Consider the following 21,996-nt stretch of genomic DNA (forward strand, 5'->3'; position numbering starts at 1 on the left):
TGTCTCCAGCCTGTTCCTATCTTCATTATAGCGTGCAGTGAAATAAGTATGGAACATTCATTTAGTGTGACATGATTTCTAAAGATTTTTCAAATAAATGGCCTTGAGAAATAAAATTTTAGCATTTCTAAATTAGGCAAATAGTGTTTCAAGACTGGTTTTTGAACTTAAAAACCATATTGCAGCTTCTTTTCTAATGATTCTTTTATAAATTGCTTTTTGCTTCTTTATAATGCGTGGTCCTATCTGCTTCTGCAGTTTCTGATTTGGTATTTAAGGTTGCTCAATTCAGGAGCTGCAATTTTGTCCTTTTTCTTTTAAGGTGACTTTCCAAGTGTTTGATCAAAAAAAGAAACCAAAGTGATAAGCATGAATTAAGGAAGAATTTTGAACAGAGCACCACCCTTTTTATTAAGAATAAGTATTTCTATTTTAATAAAGCTGAACAGTCTGTCTTGTTATCACTAGTGATAAACCTGTTTCTGGTGGTCTCTGAATTGGTGTGGATAGTGTGCCAAGAGTAGAAAGAGAGTGTGCTGAAAGAGTAGATGCAGTGACATGGTTTCTGTACAGGATTTTTTCAGATGTAGTTTAGCCATGTAAGCAGTCCATAAAAGAGCCACTCCTGAAGTGTAAGCTGTCTGCTCTGTTAGGTGTCACTGTGGAAAGCAATATGAAGAAACAGTGTCTTTAAATGGTTTTAATTTATTATTGAAGCTAAGATCAGATGATACAGAGAATCAAATTTAGATGGATTGTAAAACCTACTGATCCATTTTTTTTCTGATTTTTTTCTTTTGTATTCCAATCATATAAAAATCTCCTTTAATTGGATCACAGATTTTCTCCTAACTCTAAAACATTTTCCACCTAAAAATGACATGTAAACTTCAATCCAGGAATCATTTATCAAACCATGAATTTTTCATGAGTCAGTAATATGTGATTTCAATAAAAGCAGACCTAAAATTTGAGCAGATAACCACAGAAGAAGTGATGGCTGTTTCAATACAGTTCGTGCAGAAGCATATTCCATGAACTTTCTTGCATGAGGATAAGAAACCCCAAAGCTTATGTAGAGTAGGATACCAGGCTTATTACCTTTGTATCCAAGTCCTGCTATTTAGCCTATGGAAAGCTAATTTTATTGATCTTGTATGCTTTAAGAAAAAAAAAAAAAAGAAATCCATCTTCAAAGACTCAGTAATTTTCCTTACCCCCCAAACAGCAAGTGTTAGGAAGGCACACTCAAATGTGGCAGTCATCTCTTTACATGAAGAACACTCATCTGTGCAAATGATCTTCAAGGCTCTGCTCCTGCAAATCTTGGTGGGCTTTCAGAGCTGCTCCAGCCACACACGTAGAGCCCTTCCTCTGCTGTGGCCGTCTGCAATCACCTGCTGCTCTCTAATATACTCTTTTCCCTCATTAAGAGCTGCTGTACATGCCAGGGGTGCTTCTACATTCCTAAGGCTTAAGATGGATGGCTATGCTTCCTCTTTGAGCGTGATACTTAATTTGTCATGTGTAGTTATTTAAGCTGAGTTTACCAGTGTGATGTATTCCTTCTCCTGAGATACCAAGATAATGTCTTTGCAGGGTATTTTGGCCTGCTGAATAAGTTTCATGTATTCCCATAATAATTTTCTTCTTGTGTGTTATTTAAAAATTGTAAAAATATTAATAATTAATATTTAAATAAAAACCATATTTAAATAATATTAACATAAAATAAGAAAGCCAGGATACTCTTACAATATAGATTATACTTTTAAACCAAATTTACATGACCATTACTTTATTTTTCTATTATGGAGTGGTTTCACATAAATTCTGTTTCAGCCAGCATAAGAGATTTCACTATATTTGGAGGTCAGAGTCAAATATTGTTAAGTGGATTTTAGAGGGGCTGGATCATTTGGTGAACAATAACAATTTTGGTTATTCATGCTGAGAGCAAAGTAATTAAATCTCATGCTGGAGGGCAAAGGCCTGCAGCCTGTGCTCTGCTGCACCCAGTGAGGGTTGAAGAGAGCATGATTGGTGATACAAGAGACACAACTCCTTGTTTAAAAGAGGGATATTAGGTTAATGTTATTAAAACCAAACAAATAAACACTCAGCAACAGCAAACCCACAAAAATAAAACTAAGCTTGTGTAGCATTTAAAATTTATTAGTTATATTAAGGTGAATGTTTCCTCCTTTTAAATAACAGGTCCTAGCCATTACTAGAGGAAAATTTGCCTCTACTGATGGATTGGATATGTGTCATTCTGCCAGTTTTATACTCCTACAGTTTATGGCCACTATTGAAATAGCACGTTGAAAATTTCCATAGTGATTTGCAAATGTTAAGAAATTAATTTTCTTGACAACTCAGTGGGATATGTGCAGTCATTATTTATAAAGAGGAAGATTCAGAGCAGTCTTCCCCCTCAAAATGGGGGAAGAAAGAGCATCTGATTCCAGATTTAAGACTTATGCTAAATAGCCAGAACTGGTCTAAGCTGCACTAATAAAATTCACTAAAACCTGGGCAGAATGATAGCTATGAAAACTTCACGTGCAGGTTAGCCCATGTGTGCTGATTAAAATTAGATGTCTTTATGTTCCCCAAACAGCTGGTTTTCCTGAAATTTAAATATCAGGGCTCTGAAATTATATGTGGATAGATGAATACTGTTGATTTAACAAATAATGCAAGGAGTATTTCCAGGAGATGGAAGCATTTTATTTTGACGCCTACAGACTGAGATACTGCATTTTGAAAATAATAGAGCTTTTCACGTATCATTTTGAAATGACGCTTTAGGACATCTTATTTTAAGATTCCATTTACCATTTCTTAAAAATCACAAGCTAAAACATTTAAAATTTCTGTAACCTGAATACTTAAGCAATGCTCTTTTTTTTTTCAGATTAAGTAGTGCACTGCAAGCCAACACAAAATCACATTCTCTAGACTGTTAATTTATTCCCAAAAGGGATATTTCCTAGTATGTCCTAGTCACCAGACTGAGGAGTCTCATCCATCACACTCCAGTGCTAGGGCATGCCATGCTAGAAGTCCCTTGAAAAGCAGGCAGACCTCTGTTTCCAGGTTATTTATTTAATCTAAACAAAGTGCTTTGTATGGGCTGAGGGGAGGGAAAACACGGGCTGCACTTTGCAGACCTGCCTTCTGCTAACCACGCCGTTTGCAGTTGGAGTGTGCGTCTCACGCCGTTAGTCAGCTTTCTGAAGGAAACCCAAAGAATCCCACATAAGATCAACCTGCATGAATAAATTACACAGTAGAAGTAGCATATGGTTTTTCAGTATGCTAGCCAGCTCTTCGGCAAATGTTTGAGAGAATACTGTAGCCCACATAGAAAGTGTAATGATGGTGGCTCCCTGTTAATGAAGGTGGAATTATGCTGCAGTGCAGTTACCACATACTAGTATGGGATAAAAATAGATACCCTGCCTATCCCGTGGTTACATGTTCACATGGGTTACATTGCCAGTAAATACTACTGTGTTTCTCTTTTTTTAATCTGGAAACCTATACAAATCTCCTGCTTTGTTGTGGTTTTTAAAAATTCAGGACCATTCTTGCTTCCCTTTTCAGAGCATGACGAATGTGTAACCAACCAGCACAACTGTGATGAGAATGCACTCTGCTTCAACACCGTGGGCGGACACAACTGCGTCTGCAAGCCGGGGTACACGGGAAATGGCACCATCTGCAAAGGTAAGCTGCTGGAAACCTGAATGAGATGCTCTGTCATTGTTGATGTAGTTCTGGTCGTTTGCCTTGAACAAGGCAGACAAAATGCCAAACTAGGCACTTGGGTCCTTCACCTGTATGATCTTCACAGGCATATGTACACTGACTTTGCATTGGCAGTCTGCAGTAATTTGAAGATGATGCATACAGAGATAGTAGGCTCTAAAATTTGAAGTAGTTACGTTTCATTTTTTGTGTCAGCAGTTTCTATATGTGGTACAGCATTCAAGGAAGCCTGCAGTTACCAAGAAACTTTGTCTGTGAAAACATTGTCCGATTTACACTGTCTGTGGTCAGCGACTTGCTGTTTTACTTGGATGAACTAAAAATTGTTTGGTATGTCTTGTTATCCTAAGTGAGAAGAGCAGTAGACATGGGCATACAAAACTTCCAGTACAAGTGAGGCAGTGTTTTCTAACATGTTTTCTGACATTCTGATTCACTGCTAAATATTAGAACTTAAATTTCTAGTCTTAAAAATATGCTTTCCCAGAGGTACAAGACTGCTTTTATTCCTGTTGCATTTCACATCAGAAGAAATTATGCTTGGTAGCTGGTCCCAAATCCTTGGAATTTCTCAAGCTCTGACCACAGGATATAGAGAGTGCTTGAAAATAAAAGTATTGTAGCTGTAGAGGAAGGTGCTCAGATGTGAGAAGTGGGACAGATGCAGCAGTATCACAGCCAGTGTTCCTTGAGGTTGGGCCTTGGTACTCTTGATCTCTTAGAATCTAAAGGTCCCGAGCTAACATTGGTAATGTCACATAGATGCCCTCTGCTGCTGTCTATTGCCAAATCTAAGCAACCCAGAATTTCTTTAATTGCTAAGTCTGATTAAGGTCTTAGCACTAGTTATTCCATCACCTAATTAACAGTACAATTTTTCTATATTACCAAAGACTAGCTCTTTATAAAACATGGCGGCCTGGTTCACTTCCAGTCAAACACATGGGTAGAGGGACATGTGTCAGCAAATATGTCCTTTTGTGCTGGGCCCTCTGGGGAATAAGAAGAAAGTCTTACTCTGATGAGGTTTAAACCCAAAGCATCTTCTTTCAGAAGAACACAGCTCACTCCTGCCCTGTGCTTGGTAATAGTCCCAAATTCTTCTGCTGGAGGGGAGTCAGCTACTAAAAGATTCTTTAGATCAAAGAGAGAGTGCATAACCCTGTAGCACTGTGTTCAGCTCTTCTGAGTAAGGGCTCTGACTGCAGATCTGACAATTCAGAGGGCACCTGGCCCCACTGTAAAAGAAAAGTATACCCCTGCCCTCCCTCCTCAATACTGAGAAGACAGTATGCAGGAGAAGGCTCTAAGACTGTGTATTGAAATCTGAGACATGCATTTCTCTGCAGCCCTGGCTTGGATGCCAGTGTCCTTCAAAGAGACCTGGATATGCCTCTTGCCCCCATGCCTTTGGCAGCTTTCCATGCACTGTGCTGCCAGCTGCAGTCCTGTGTACCGTGCACCCCTGGATTGGGAAGCTTACATGTCTCAGTGACAGTGCTCCCTCACCACAGGGCTGGTGTCTCAAAACTGAGAGCTGGATAGCTCAAATCTGTAACAGCATTCTCTGAGCCACGAGAGCCCATCAGTGCTGCTGTTACACAGAGCAGCTGCAAACCAAAGCCTGGCACCTCTGGCAGGGCTAGACCAGTGCCCCGAAGCAGCTCTTTGTGTTGGCTATAACTTGCAGATGCCTAGTTTCACCTACAGTTTCTTCTGGCCAGAGCATTTCCAATTCCATATTGCAGATGCTATCAGAACAACTAACAGCTGCTATGTTTTTAAGCAGAGCTGGTTGCATTTCTGAGTCCACAGAAGTGGCTCTTGAAAGCATACACTCCTGAAGAATGCTACACCAAAAATATGTAAGCGCAGCATGCCAAAGAATAAACCCAAGGATTGACTTTAAGCTGTAAATGCTAAAAGTTTCAAAGTTCTTCAGAATCCCTTGAGACAAAATTAGTATTTTTATTGTTTCTATTAAATTACTTAATAAAGGACTGAGGTAGCCAGACAGTTTAATATTCAGTTGTGCCTGTTATGTTCAGGCCTTTATTTGGGCAGCAGAACAGACCAGCACTGCTCTGGGAAGAGAGTCTGTTCCAAGGGAAGATGTTGTCTTTCACTGCTGCCCAGTGCATGCGGAGGAGCACATATGGGAGCTGTTGTCTTCAGATGATTTACTCTAATCTCCTTCTGTAGCTTGTCAGCCCATCTGGCCAGTGAGGCAGGGGGGCCCTAAACCATCTCTTTGTGACCTCTGTCCTTGGGAGAAGGCAGTGTCTGCGCTCTGTGCCGCACGGGCGGTGTTCTGTGCCAGCCTGCTGGCAGACTGTGCCCACCTGCAGGGCTGCTGAGTGGGGTTCTCTCACCCTTACTTTGTGCTTTTGCATCTTGCAGCATTTTGCAAAGACGGGTGCAGGAACGGAGGAGCCTGTATTGCTTCCAATGTGTGTGCCTGCCCACAAGGCTTCACTGGGCCCAGCTGTGAAACTGGTAAGATTATAACTTAATTTACAATGAAGATAATCCAAGGAGGATGTTTGAAGTAATCCAAGAATAAAGGAGAATTTAAGGTTATGCCCTAAAAGAGGAAGCTGCCACTAAAACGTTACTCACTTTTCTTATATGCTTCCCAAGAGAATATATTACAGAAATTCTAATTAGAAGCACATGGACTGCAAAAATTAGAACATGAATTAAGACATCTTGGGTTTTGATGTTTCATAATTAATAAGATTATTATGGACTTGCTTTTCACCTCAAATGGCCTTTGGTGTCTCATATAAATAACAGATAATCTGACATCTGGAAATAAATTTAAGTAACTGATTACTTTTGTGCTGTATATGTGTTCCCAGTTCAGTAACCCACCTTCATTTGCAACCTTATTTGAAGACTTGTGATTTACCCAACTTATTTTACTCAATGTTAAGGCAGGTTTCAGTGTTTCTGCTGCTTTTACCTCCTTTCACAAGCATTCCTTTATCTTCCCCTGCTACCCCTGAGGATGGCAGGCTTTGTTCTAGAACTTTATTTTTTAAGTCTTAGATCTAATCAAATTATATTGCCCAGCAGAGTATGGAGAATGTTAATTCTTAGCATCTCAAGTGCCTGTAAATAATTTTTCAAAGTTCAAATTAATAGCTTCAGCACCTTTTTTGATGCAGAATTTTTAAATGCATTCTAAGCATACTTGCCTCCAGGAGGTAAAGGGAGAAAGCTTTCTTAGATTGATTGGCTTCAGTATGCCTAATAAAAGGGCAGTGTGCCACCTATGATTGACTATTGTTGCTGTTCTATATTGCCTTCAATAAATCTTCCAAACAGTAGAAAGGAGGTCATTTGAGCAAGTATTGCTTTCATTTGACTTGTAAACATATCTTGTTTAATGAAAAACACAGACCAGTCTGAATTCTGTATTATCTGGTCTATTTGAGAGATGAGAAATGTGGTTGTTTCCATTCTTCCGGATTTGATGAGATATTCCCACAGAACACACAAGGGCTGCTGTGTGAAAAGCAGCATCCTAATTACTAATGTATTTCTAAAACAATGTTAAAAGAACAAGTTTTCAAGTATTGCTTACTATTTCACAGACTGTACATACCATAGTACAGGGTACCAAGGTCTCTCCATTGTAACACTGCTTGGAATTTGTATGCTAAGATATTGCTCAAGTATTAAAGCAGTTAATTTGTTTTAGTGATAGCTGTCTTATATGCTCCTTGAACTGCTCTCCTGTTCTCAACTAAATATAACATGTATAGTTTCAAAGTGCAAAATCATCTTCTGCAGCTTTGTACTCCTATCTGAAGTGTGTAGACTAGAAGCATATTCTCCTTAGTTTCCTTCTATAGTCAATATTAATAGCCACTATCAAAGAGAGATCTTACTGGCCTTTTAGAATTGACCCTGGAAATCCTGCCTATACTCCCTTGTTTAGAGGGCAAACCAGGGACACTCAGTCCCCAGTCCAGTAAATTCAAGTACCTTAAGCTGACTTAAGTTGGATTAACTGCATTCAGCCCCAAATGTCTTTCAAAAGAATCTGAACTGCTGGCCTACCTTCCATCCTCCCTACTCTTCAGGAAACATATAGGGAGGCAGGCAGAGGCTTGGAGCCTTTCTGAATACCTGATCTCAATGTTTAATATCAAGTTAGTATGGTGATGACCTGGTATCACATAGCTAGTGATAATGTTGCTATGATGTGGAGCCAATGGCCAGCCCCAAACCAATTTCATAGCTTAGTTTTCTGAGGAGAAGACTCTCTGTCCTGTTTAATTTCTGTTGAACATGGTATTTTTTACCTGCTGTAGAAATAAATAATGCTAGAGGTCAGCAACAGGAGCACAGGTCTGGTCACCTCATGTGGATGCTAATGTGCAGAGTAGGATTGTCATCTACTTGTGCATGATTTTGAAACATGCAGTCTGAAATATAGTGAGAGTGGCGAATGGAAGAAGTATCTGGTGGGTAAAGAGTAAAAGCTGATTTTTTTTTGAGACTGCACTGTAAGAAAGAGGGTGCTGTATATAGCCTTAAAAGAAAACTGGAGCTTCAAACAGTACACATTCACTCATAGTGAATGTAGCTGAGTTTGCTGAAGGTACTTCTCATTAGGCTTGAAATGTTTCAAGCTTACTACATATAATTTATACTGGAAGCTTCCCTTTGAACAGTCTCTGTGTCTGCAAAGGTGATGCAATCTTCTCTAGGCAGATGTTTTCCATTGCTATCGCATACAGAGAAGGGGGAGGATTCATGTAAAGATGCCAAATCTGTTTTAAAATTGCACATCACTTATTTCTGTTTATGCTACACATATTTTAAAACTGCTTATTGAAGAATCCTGGGATTTTAAACTTAAAATATTCAGTTATGTAGACGTTGTCAGCAGCTGCTGAACCTATGAATTAATTATCAGGAGATTGAATCCACGCCCCAAAAATAACCTAGAAAATGCAATCATCAGTTCTTACCGTTTCCTTCTGTAAAAGGTGGTTTAAGAGTTCTGTTTAAATAATTTCTCAGAATCATACAAAAGAAATGGTGAAGTTGGAAAGGACTTCTGGAGATCATCTTGTCTCACCCCCCCCCCTACTCAGAGCAGGGTCAAATATAACTGGCTTCTACAGCTGGCATACAGGACTGTGCCATGTTGGATTTGGAGTGTTTTTAGGGTTGGAGACTCCACAAATTCTCTGGGCAACAAATTCCAGTGTTCAGTCACCCTCCGAGTACAAAAAAAGTATTTTCATTATGTTCAGATAAAATTTGCCACGTCCCCAGTCCCTTTTCTGGACATGACTGAGAGTTTCTAGCTTCTTGCAGCACTGTTAGGTATTTTTACATGGTTATAAGTTTCCCTTCAGCCTTTTCATTTCCAGGCTGAACATCTCAGCTCTATTAGCCTCTCCTGGTATGACAGATGCTCTAATCCATAAATCATCTTCACTGAGGCACTGGATTTGCTCCATGTCTCTCCTGTACTAGGGAAAACAGTGCAAGATCCAGCAGTCCAGAGAGAACCTAGCAGCATGAAATAGGGGGGCACGATCGTGTCCTGTGACCTGCTGGCAGTACTCTTCTTATGCAGCTCTGGAGGCTGTTGGCCACCTTTGCTACAAGTGCACAATGCTGCCTCATGTTCAGCTCATGTGCACCAGCACCTCCAGGTTGCTTCTATCAAGTAGCTTTTCCACTGCCCTTCTGGTCCCTGAGGTTGTTTCTTAATTGTTGTAGAACTTTGCATTTCCCTCTGAACTTGAAGAAATTCCCAGTGGCCAGTTTCTCCAGCCTGTTGAGGTCCCTCTGAATGTCACTAAAACTATCTGGTGTAGCAACTTCTCCTCCAAATTTCGTATAATCTGAAAAAGTGCTGAGGGTGTTCACTGCCTTATTGTGCAGATGTTAAGCCAAGCACCTGATGTTTACTTGGGTGTATGTTGATAAGTGACTTGTCTCCAAATGGATGTTGTACAGGTGATCAGAGCTCTCTGACACTGGGCACTCTGCAGGTTTTCTGTCTATCTCACTCTCCATTTATTTTGCCTGCACTTTTTAGCTTGTCTCAAGATGTTGTGTGATTATCAAAAATTTTGCTAAGGTAACCAACATGTACTGCTCTTCTCCCTTTCACTAAACCTAGTCATCTTACTTTAGAAGGCTATCAGGTTGGTCAGGCATGATTTCCTCTTCGTAAATCAGTGTTGACTGTTCCAAATTACTTTCTTGTCCTTAATCTGTTTAGAGGATACCATAATCTTCCCAGGGGTGGAGGTAAGGCTGACTAATCTGTAGTTCCCTAGATCCTTGCATTTTTCAAAGATAGGAAGGGCATTTGCTTTCTTCCATTTCTGAGGAGCTTCTTTCAGTCACTCTAACCTTCCAAAGACAATTCAGGTTGGCCTCAAGTGTGACATGATCCAGCTTCCTCAGCACTCCTGGGTGCATCCAGTCAGGTTTGATTGACCTGTGGTTTTTTCCTGTTTATTTAAATATTGATCCTTCTCCACCATGGGTAGATTTTTCTTGCTTCAGACAGAATTTTCCACTGGTCTTGGTGACCTGGGACACCTGAAGGCAAATCTTACCTAAAAAGACCAAAGTAAAGAAGACGTTGAACATCTCACTGTTTAGAATTTCCTTTCCAAAACCCATCTTTGCATACTCAATCAGTATCTATATTTCTCCCAAAGCCTGAGAGGGATGATGCTGTCCATGCTTAGGTCCTGCCTGTGCAGCATAAGCTCTGCAGGTTTTGGAAAGAGAAGTGAAGTTCTGTGTAAGTAAGAATGGTTTCATAAAATTTTTTGCTTCCAAAATGGTGCTTCTGGGGCATCAGTAGGAGTCTCATTTCTGTTGGAAACATAAGAAGGAGAATCACCTGTTACTGCTGGCTGGCTATTTCAGTGTACTGCATTCACTGTGGACTGTCTGCAGTTAACAGAGCCCAGAGCTGTTACAACACCTTTGAATGATCTGCTGGGAGCCTTTTAGATTAATCATGACCTGTGTTATGTGGAAATGGACAAGTGGAATGAGGCAGCAGATGGAAGAATCATATGCAGATATATCAGCCTATACCACCTTTTTAAAAAATTGGTATTAAGCCATAAAAACTAGGCTAAAAGTCATCAAGTCACAAAAATGAGTGAGACAATTTCTGTGTCTCCCCCCAAAGGATACAGATTGAGACATTATTAATGTTGGGGATACATTCATTGGCTTAGAGAAGTGGGGTTTATATATTAAAAAAATTTGAAGTTTTATAAGGCACACCAGCAGTTTATCAAATAGAGCAGCTTTCAGCATTGTAGAGATGAGACTACCAAGTAAATCCAAATGTATTTGTGCCTGGTGAACTTTTTCAAAATATCTGATTTAATACTGTCTTCTTTGATTGCAAAATTTTGAATTCTTCAATTGGCATTTTTAAACTCTGTCTTAAATTGTATTTGAAGTGTGTTAGATTTAGAACTCAGAACAGGATTACTTTGTTAGATTTGCTTGATGTTACTGCAACTCTCCTTTAATCTGGTGACAGAGCTTTAAGAGTGGACTTGTTCTACTATATATGCTTATCTGCTAGTGTATGCATACAAGATTACTGCATTTTTGCTGCTTGTCAGCTTCTTTTTTTGAGTTTCCACACTTGTTTTGTGCTTTGAGTCTTCCTATGGACAGCTTTTAATTATGCATGAGATAAAAAAGCAGAGGGTGCTACTAGTAGTGTTTTGATGTAGTTTTTGTTAACAGGTGGCTGCAAGTTTTTGGATGATTTTCTGCTATTTGAATTTCCTGCTAATGAATTTTCCTTGGTTATTGCAGGAATCATGTCCACCTGTTACTAAACAGTCCACATTCAAGCTGCTGAAAATAAACTGGCAGACAGAGCTGTTACCTTTGAAAGCAACAATTGAGAAAAATTTTAGCTTAGAGATTCTACATTAATTCAGTCATACATTATTACTAACATTTGGCTGAATTAAAGGTGTAACTGAATTTATAGAAAAAAGTGGTAAGTGTGAGATGAGGATGAGATGACTCTCTCTCACCTGAGCTCTTATCAGAATAGCCAAAGACAAGGAAAAGATATTGTTTGGATCTCTGCAATTTTTTTCCTTTTTCTTTTCCATGTATGGAAAACTTCCCCCTTAAGGGATGTTGCTAAAACAAATTATTGCAACATTTGTGGTTCAGCATGCTGAAATATGACCCAGACAAGTGGTTTTGATAAATAATTGTTGTAGATCAGATCTTGTCCGTATTGTGCTACTTTATATATAAGCTAAATAATTAATATGCATAACTATTACTCTTCTCAGCAAATCCAGATTATGTTTTTTCATGTGCACTGACCCTAATAATAACAGACCTCAGGTTATTAAAGGCTGTTTTTACTTCTGTTTCAAAGAAAGCTTGTGAAAATCTTCTAATTATGATTTCCCGTTTATTAGGAAAAATATTTTATTTGTATTGGAAAAGAAGACTTTGTCAACGTAACCAGAGAGCTTGTTAATTTGGCTGAGTTTGCAAAAATGAAGTGTTTTAGTACTTTTAGCATGACAAGAGAACGGCTTCCATTTAAGCTCTTGATCCCTTGTGTTCAGTTCAAACAACCACCATCATCTTCTGGCCAGTAGGCTCTGAAGGTAAAGCTGTGACACAAATGGTATTTGAAGCCTATAAAGTTTGAACCAAGGCTTTAAGAACCAAAATTAGTTTTGGCAGAATTCTTAAGAATTCTTGGCTGCACTGTCTGTAAGCTGTGAGAGTATCACAGTCAAAACTTTCTGAGCAGCTCAGGAATCTGCCATTTGCTCGGTTTTAAGTTACTAATAGCAAATTGGGATTTATAACAATAATACCAAGAGGCTGAAATTTGTGGTATACGTATGCAAGGTCCTGCACAAGGCTGGAGTAAGATGTGTGCCCTTCATAGTCTAGCAGGGGAAGCCAGTTGTGTCCTGGGGTAGATGAGTATAACAAGAAAATCTTTGAGCAGAAAGCACATTAGGGTTAATATTTTCATTCTCTGAAATCCTTAAGGGATTGCTGGGGGGTTTAGTGAAGGAACAAACAAAAGAAGAGAGCAAGAGAAGTGGAATAAACATAAAGGGAACACAGGCATGGACTATCCAAAGCAAGAGTTATAGGAAGAAGGGACACTTCCTCTATTTCATTTGTTTTCACAGTCCACTGGACTTGTTTGGAATTTGGTGTCTTGAGTATTCAGGTTCCTGGTTTTGGGCTCCTAAGTTTGAAACTTAGAAGTTAGAGAATACTTTAGTCAGGGAATATTTTATTTGCATTAAGATCTGACTTGAATTCATGGAGCTAAGAGGAAGTTGAGCTACTCTATAGAGTCTGGAAAAAACTTCTGCAAACAAATAGTTCTTAAGCATGATTTGTGGCATAAAACCTTTTAATAGATGCCAGTGTGCCATAGGAATTCATTATGTTCTGAAAGTCAGGCCTTTGGAGTCACTGAAAGTCTTGCATTTCAATGACAGTAATTTTCAAAGTTTGTGAGCTATTATAAGCTTTTCCTTTGGTGCATAAAAAAATAAAAATAAAACCAAACCCAAAACTTGCCCTGGACAGAGCCCAAAGAAACTCAATTGTGCCTTGCAAGTAGTTGAGATCCAGTTTACTACATGTCCAGCTCATTGCTGGACTTAGTTGCCATAGCCTTGGGGAATCACTGCCGTTTTTCTTCTTTGAGTACTTCCAAGTGCTCTCCATTTCCTTGGCAAGTCTCCTAGCTTCCTGCCCTGTTGAAATTTGGATATTTGGCATGTTGGGTTCAGAGGTTTCAGCTTTCCAGCCGTAGCTTGAATGTAGATGAAAACGCAGAGATCTCAATGTCCTGTTTAAACAGGCTTAACTTAAACTGTAACAGTAAATATCTAAATGTGTTTTTTATCCTTGGGAGCTGAATCTCTGAAATGGAAACACTTCTGAATTACGCTTCATTTAATAATATCCTCTGTGGTTTCCATTTCAGCAGAAAGAGACAGGGCCCAGCTGCTAAAAATAATGTAATGATTTTGCTGAGGATGTTGAAACATGCTTTATAAATTGTATCTCTGCTACATAAAGTCACTCCTCAGCTTGCACAGGCTGAGTAATGAGTAGTCTGCGTTACAGTCTTGCCCTTCTCAAAGATGGCTATGTTGCATGTCAGCTACTAATTTCAGAAGCTAGAACAGTGTTTGAGCTAGCCTTGGTTTATTGGGGCAATGCACATAACTAGTGTGTTTAGTGTTGCCCATAGGAAAAGCAGATAGTACAATCATGAGCAAACTTATGGGAAGAATCCTATAACACCAGCTCCTGTGTCTTCTTTAAGCATAGTGGCTAGTTCTAACTTACACTAATATGTCACTATGATAAATTTCCAGGAACCTTAATAATGAATTTTGAATGTATCATTTGTGTTCTGCAGTCGTATCACTGAACTACAGTTATGCAATTTGAAATAAGCATCCTCAGGTAGAATTTTTTGGGTGACTTGTGGAGAGGTTAGCAGGATATGGCTGTATGAGGTATTTCCTTACAAAGCCATATAGATGTACCAGTCATCTGAGGGATAACGTTGCTGTTTTCCTTGTGGTTCTAAAATTTTTTAATGCTTTCAAAATATAAGGTGACTTTTGAAATGTAAACAAGAACTTGTAAGGAGTAGGCTAAAATCAACACAGTAATTTGCACAGTCACTTTACTATACTTTTTGTGTTGCCCAGGGTGAAAACTATTAAATTTTACCTTCTGAGCCATTGTATGTAGTAGCTACTTAGGCACTGTATGTGCATAAGAGCAATGACTAAATTACTGAACTGGGCTTCCATGAGCTATGAAATCCAATATCTTGGTGGTGTCACCAAGTCCTTTCAGAACTTTGTGACCGTGGTCACAGGGGTTTTCAGGTGAAGGGAGAGATGACAATGTTGACTCCATGTTCGGAAGGCTTGATTTATTATTTTATTACATATATATTACATTATAACTATACTAAAAAGAAATAGAAAGAAAAGGTTTCCTCAGAAGCAAAGGTTTCCTCTTAGCTAAGCTAAGAATAGAATTGAAAAGAATGATAACAAAGATCTGTGTCTCAGCAGAGAGCGAGAGCAGCTCTGCCATGAGTGGTCACTAAATCAAAACATCCACACGAGACCAATCACGGACCCACCTGTTGCATTCCACAGCAGCAGATAACCATTGTTTACATTTTGTCTCTGAGGCTTCTTAGCTTCTCAGAAGGAAAAATCCTAAAGAAAAGGATGTTTCATAAAAGATGTCTGCAACAGAACTTGGAATTTTTTTTTTTTTTTACTTGCCTCAGTTTCAGAGAAATAGTTTCTCAGAACAGTAATTCTAGGCATTTGGACTTCTGCACTGCTTACATGCTTCTGGTTAATGTAGTTTCCTGATGTACTGCATAGAGCACAATATCTGTATCTGCTCCTGACTGGAGATAAATAGGGAGAAATAACCTCACTCACAGAGCGTGACTGTTCCAGGCAGACAGGCCTAATTTGTACTGTCAAATCTGATATTCCTAGAACGTTTCTGAAAAATCTCATTTGGCTGCTCTGGAGCAGAGAGTGCTTTTGGTTCCTGTATTTTTGTTCCTGTAGTCCTCTTGATAAGCCTTACATAAATCATGAGGTTAGGAACCATCATCTCTCCAGCTTCTGTTCTGTTGATAAGCTCTACAGTAGCTAACTGTGTTGTACCTTTTCCCCCTTCTTAAATACACTATCCCAGCTTGGCTTGGCCGGTGGCAGGTCCATCTTGGAGGGGGCTGGAGTTGTCTCTGTTGGACATGGGGAAAGCTTCAGACAACTTCTCACAGCAGCCACTGCTGTAGCCTCTCTGCCTTAGAAAACCTGACCATGCAAACTCAACATAGCATTTGTGTTCCCTTTGTCTTGTCTGAAGATTCTCCATTCATTTGTGTGAAGGGCATAAAGTGGTTAAAGTTTATTCTCCAGCTCAAAATAATTTGGAAGATCATTTGCAGAGAGAGTACCAGAAACTACAGCACAGAGTTTCTGCTGAAACGCTTCTCCATAAGATTTTTTTCCTCATGGAAAAGATTAATAAATTTGTAGGTTTTTATTCAGAAGTAAGCATAGAAACCTGAGTCTGTGATATTTACAGTTCAAGTTTAGATTCAGAAAGGACTGTTGCTCAAAAGAGAATACTGTATATTCCTCAATACTGATAAGAATCTAGTAAATAATAAACTATTGTCAGTTCAGTTGTTATTATAATTAATAATTTCAGCAAACTTCAGCTAACTGTGCTCCCATAAAAGCCAAGTCTTTGTATTTACTATTAAGAGGAAGTTTAAAACAGAAAAAGAAAACATGATTGGCAATCTCAGAAACTGTGTTCAGCTAACCCCTGGAGAATGTGCCTTTCCTGCAAGGAATGCTCTATGTTAACAATGTCCCAAGTGTTAATTAAGGCTACAGAAAGATAGACATGTGCAGCCAATGGATGTGTTGCAAACTTGGCATAAATGGTGTAGATAAGCTGTTTTGTGAGATTCTGAAACTCGTGTTTGTATACAAAACAACTTCCTGCTCTTCCCTTTTTCCAAATATTTTCCTTGGGAATGTATAACAATGTGAAGTTAATTACTGGGTGCTGGTGCTGTATCAGACTAGTATTTCAAGTATCTGTAAAAATCAAACATCCTTAGAGAGCAGAAGAACTGTATGGGGACTATTATACTTCTACAGAAACATTTGTGGTTTACATTGTGAGATCTGTCTGAAGCAAATAATGCAAGACTTCAATCATAGTATCTCAAAAACATAGAATGGTTGAGATTAGAAGGGACCTTTAAGAGCATCCAGTTCCAGCCCCTCTGCTGTTGGCAGGGACACTTCCCTGTACCAGGCTGCTCAGAGCTCTGTCCAACCTGGCCTTGAACACCTTCAGGAATGGGCATCCACAGCTTCTCTGGGCAACCTCTTCCAGCTGCACCACCCTCATAGTAAATAACTTCTTCCTAACATCTGATTTAGACCTACTCTCAGTTTTCAAGCCATTCCCCTTTGTTCTGTCACTACATGCTCTTTGTAAATAGTCTCGTCCAATCTTTCCTTTAAGTTCCCTTCAGGTACTGGAAGGCCACAATAGGTTACCCTGAACTCTTCTCTTTTCCTGGCTGAACAATTCAAATTCTCTCAGCCTTTCCTCGTAGGAGAAGTGCTTCATCCCTCTAATGATCTTGTTGGATCTCCTCTGGACTCACCCCGGCAGGTCCATGTCCTCCCTGTGGTGAGTGCCCCATAGCTGGCTGCAGCACTGTGGGTGAGGTCTCTCCAGAGTGGAGTAGAGGGGCAGAGGAGGGGCAGAATCACCTCCCTTGACTGTCTGTCATGTCTGTTTTGATGCAGCCAAGATGTGTTTAGCTTTCTGGGCCATGCCCAGCTTTGGCTCTCTGGGTCATGTCCAGCCTCTCCTCCCCCAGCCCCCCGAGCCCCTCTCAGCAGGGCTGCTCTCCATCTGTCCATCCCCAGCCTGTCTCATACCAGGGTTTGCCCCAACCCAGGTGCAGCACCTGCCCTTGGCCTTGTCAAACCCCATGAGATCCCCATGGCCCCACTGCTCAGGCCTGTCCAGGTCCCTCTGGATGGCATCCTGTGCTCCAGGTGTGTCACCTGCACCGCTCAGCTCCGTGTCACCTGCAAACGTGCTGAGGGTGCACTCGATCCCTGCATCCATGGCATTAATGAAGGCACTGAATAACATCAGCCCCAATATGGAAAATTACTATCAGTGAGTGTCCTTGTGACTTCTGTGCTCTATCTCTACTACCAAATAAAGCAGGTGGGAGAGAAAGGGCAAGGGGTAGATGGTACCCCACTTTCTCCTCATTTCACAGATTTGGGATCACGCCACAAAAGGAAAAATGAATAGGTGACAAAGTTTCCATGAGGACAGTGGCAGGTAATCTCATTTCTTCTCCCCTTGCCCCTCTGTTAAATATGTCAATAGCTGAGAGAAAACATGGTGGGGTTTATAGCATATTGTTTGTCAGTGGGAAGTACAGTCAATTTGTAAAACCTAAAAAAACCCCTTTGACCTTCATGGAGGGCATATTCAAAAATGACTATCTCATTATATAGAAAAAAAAAGGTTTAAAACTTGTCTTTGAGAGTAAACAAATGAGATCTGCAGCAAGCAAAGAAGTGAGCCAGGGCTCTGCAGATCAGATTCTTTTGCCTGCCTGCAGTGTTTAAAAGAAAGGTCAGTCTCCCTGTTCTCACCTGAATTTTTCTCAGATACGAAAAACAAGCTCAAAAGTGGCAGTGAGACTACTTTAGAAGCTTGGAATGTTTACTTGCTTTCCTTTGCTTTGCATTTTTATTTATAACTATTCACAAAGAAAATCTTTGACAGAATTTAAACAAAAAATGCCTATATTGAATTTAATGTGCATTCTAGATTTAGGCATGAACCCTGCTTACCTCATCCTTTCAGTTTTATAACTGAAGGTGCCTTGCTGCTTCATCCTTCTGTGTCTTTTTCTCCATATTCCTTGCCTGACACAGTTTCTTGGGTGCATATAATTTCTTTCCTTCCTCAATGTCAACAGTTTTAAATCACAAAAGATTTTTTCTTTGCTGAAGAGTCACATACTGATACTTACCTTTTTCTCTTTATATCTTTCTTTAGCTTGTTGCAAAACTCCAATCATATATGTAGCAGCTTAAGAAAAAAAACGGGGAGAAAGAAACTAGGGAAAAGAGAATACTACAAAAGAGCTCTAAGGAGACAGGATTTTCTTGTTATTTCTAAAAAAATCTAAATGCATCCACTACTTAGGTATTATTTGCTATGGGGAAAAAAGTCCTTTATTAAACATGAAAACTAACGTTTCAACTACATTCTTAAAATACAGTGGGCTATAAATAGAATGTGAATAGTTCAGCTGGGCAGCATTATAATAGAATTTTCTTCTGTTATATAAGGGAGATGGGGATGACCTTCATCACTAACTGTAAGCTCTCTCATGAATTATGAGGCATTCAACTATTAGTGGAATTAAAATCTATAACACTGCCAGTCATTGTCCTGTATCCCTGTGGAGCTCTTTCTTTTGCTGTCAGCATGAGGATGTCTGCAGTCTGTGTACATATCATGCCAATGATATGTTTATAGCCCAAGCAAAGGAATAGTGGTTTAGTTTTAAGTTGTTTCTACAGCTTTTTCATATTTATATTGAGAATATTTATTGTTTTCTTGATGAGTTGTTGTCAGCTATAGCATGAAAGAATGATGTGTGTGTTTTTTTTCCTTTTTTTGTGCTTCAGCACAGAACAATCTCTACATGATTTGACAGTTCAGGAGTAGCAATGCAAATTAGTTGTCTATGGACTGAGAGTCCTGGTAAGAAACCACTGGTAAGAACATGTATGAAAGAGTTTCTTAAACTTTAGCACACATATACTATGTGCAATAACCTGACCAAAGAGTAGAGGACTGTGGCAGGAGACCAAGCTCAAATCAGGGTGTCAAAAACAATTCCTAGTTCCCCAAGCTGTGTTTGAGTTGCTTTGAGGGCTCTTTTGTTTGTTTTCCATAATTTACCTCCTATGCTTGGGAACTTAATGCTTGGGAATTTACTGCAATTCTTAACAGAGCTGATCTGAAACAACCTTTTACAAGGCTGAGGATATGCTGGTTGCATCAGTCTTTCATGTGTAGACATCCTAACTCATGGTTATGGCTGTCTTGACTCCTCACTTGAGGAAACCCAAGACCTTTTGTCGGTACACTGTGCAGGTGAAGGCTTCCTTCACACCCACTGGAAAAGAGGTAACATTTGGCAAAACTAGTTCTTCTCTTTTCAAGTTAGTTCCCTTTTGCTTAGAACTCAGCAACCTTTCCCCATCTTTAGCAGCTGGCCACTAGTGTGTTTGTTAGTCCTGGTTCTCATGTGCAGATGGAGTGATGTGACTTTCAGATGCTAGTTGGTGTCTGAAACAGGTGTGTCAAGGTGTAAAAGTGATTTTGCTATCTTGGAGAAAAGAAGTACTTTTCTTTTTCAAGATAGGGCTAATGAGCAAACAGAAGCATGTTACAGTTGACATGAGATGCTGTACTGAGAATGATGAACTCAGTGAAGGCAAAACCACCTATTTGTCAACAACTACAAATAGAGACCCAATTCCTGTTTACTAGTCTTTCTAATGAGGATTGGCATAATCAGTGTCAGACAATAGAGCTGAAAAATAAATTATTTTTATTTTAGAGTATTCACGAATGCGCCTAGTTCATGGCCAATTAGGTGCTCTGAATTTCAATTTGTATTTGCTACAAATACACTTCCTTTGATGACACTGGGTGTGCAATGGGAGGCATAGTTTCAATTATTGGTGTGGTCTGTGATTGATCAATTTTTCACAACAAAGAATTTTTAGCAGGGCCACATGGTGAAGCAGTCAGTGGAAAATTCCCTTTGATAACATTTCTATCTAATTTTGGAGCACTGCCACTGCCACACATGAAATACCAACACGATTGAATTTCTTTTTTCCTGGCATTTAGCAGGACCTATGGGGGTGTGCAGAAATCAATGGGGGATCAGGAGTCTGGAAAATTGCATACTTGAAGAATTAATGAACTATAATTCTGTATTACATTCTCAATCACATTTTGCTTCCTTTTCATTAATGTAACTAAATTAGTTTTCCATGGACAGGGTACTTTATAAACTGCAATCATGGTCTTGCTGGGATTAAAATGAAAAAAAAAAAGACCTGTTATAATAGTAGCTATTTTTTCATGCAACATGACAGTTGGAAATTTTTAGTGAAGAACATATCATCTGCAGCACTGACTCCACCTGTCAAAGCAATTTTAAGATGACTTAACCAGAAGTTCTGCTAGATCTGGGAGGTGTTGAGATGGAAGCAGCAACTCCAAAGACATTCCAAATATTTTTTTCCCCCCAAGGTGGGCCTTATTCATTATTGAGGGGAGCAGGGAGAGGAAGTGCCACAGTCTTTACTTTTCTCTGAAGGCTGTATCTGAAATAACTGGTGTTTCTAGTGCTGTGTAGAGAAAGTCCTGCTCATGGAGCTGTGTTATGGTAGGGTAGAATTGTGGGTGACTCCTCTCCCTGCTGTGTCCCACGGGCCATCCGTAATCTTGCCCTTTATGATTTAAACTTGTAACTGAATAAAATGTTGGGATGAAATTGTAATTAAAATCAAGAATATTCTATGGTTTAATGACAACTTTGATGTGATAACCCATACAGTGAAAAGAATGTCCTAGTACTCAAGATGTGATATCATATCTTTAAAGAGTTCCTCAAACGTGACAAATCAGAGTGAGACTGTAAACAAAAATCAGGCTCTAGGACTGTGATTGACAGAGGGAGAAAGTTATTTTTGAAGTCAGTGTTACAAAAAAAAAAAAAAAAAAAGAGTTGATCAAACTTCACAAAATAGATTTAAAAGTAATTCCAAACAACTCAAGTTTTCTGGTATAACTGATATCTTCCTGGATTATGTCAGCATTCTTAGCCACTGTATTCTTGGGGGGTTTATTCCTCTTTATGATATTTATATGCATATGGTATATGAGAATGTAGTGGAATAGAAATCCCAAAATCCTTACTGTTTTGTTTTAGCAGTAAGATAGCTCCAGTATATTGAACTACTCCAGTATACTACTCCAGTGTATTGAACTAATCTGTTGTCACATGAAAACCAAAACAAACACTTTTTGGTTCTTAAATGCAAGACATGAGACTTCAGAATTTGCATCAGAGATGAACCCTTTTCAAGGCTAATCCAGAAAATTGAGTCCTTGATAGCAGATACTTCATGTAGTACAGTGAACTTATATTTAGTCCTATTGAATAAGGCCTTTTCCTCCGTTCATATGTATTTACTAAAATTAGATAACCCAGATATCATCTTAATACTGCTGTATATTCTCTTATCTGAGCATAAATCTGAATAGTTGAAACATGACCTTTTTACATACAAGCCAGACATAATATCCTTGAAATTATATTGACATATGCAAAGGCATATTGGAGTCTGACTGTTCTAAATGTACCCTTGAAAAAAACCCAAATATTGAAGATTTATCTGTTTAAGCAGCTTCCAAGTCTGCTAAAGCACTTATTCAGTGATCTGTGGCTGAAATGATTTTTTCTTTCAGTTGTTTGTT

The 21,996-nt window shown here is 39.2% G+C and overlaps 1 protein-coding gene across 2 annotated transcripts in view; it reads left to right on the plus strand.

Annotated features, from left to right (window-relative positions):
• The window catches only part of NELL2 (neural EGFL like 2), a 134,988-nt gene that overhangs the window by 92,052 nt on the left and 20,940 nt on the right, over positions 1-21,996 (plus strand). For both annotated transcript variants that reach the window (XM_058021901.1, XM_058021902.1), the window contains exons 14-15: positions 3,613-3,735; positions 6,178-6,273. In XM_058021901.1, the coding sequence (XP_057877884.1) occupies positions 3,613-3,735; positions 6,178-6,273 (219 nt within the window). The remainder of the gene's footprint in view (positions 1-3,612; positions 3,736-6,177; positions 6,274-21,996) is intronic.

Source organism: Melospiza georgiana, chromosome 4 (assembly GCF_028018845.1).
Source record: "Melospiza georgiana isolate bMelGeo1 chromosome 4, bMelGeo1.pri, whole genome shotgun sequence".
Lineage (NCBI taxonomy): Eukaryota > Metazoa > Chordata > Aves > Passeriformes > Passerellidae > Melospiza > Melospiza georgiana.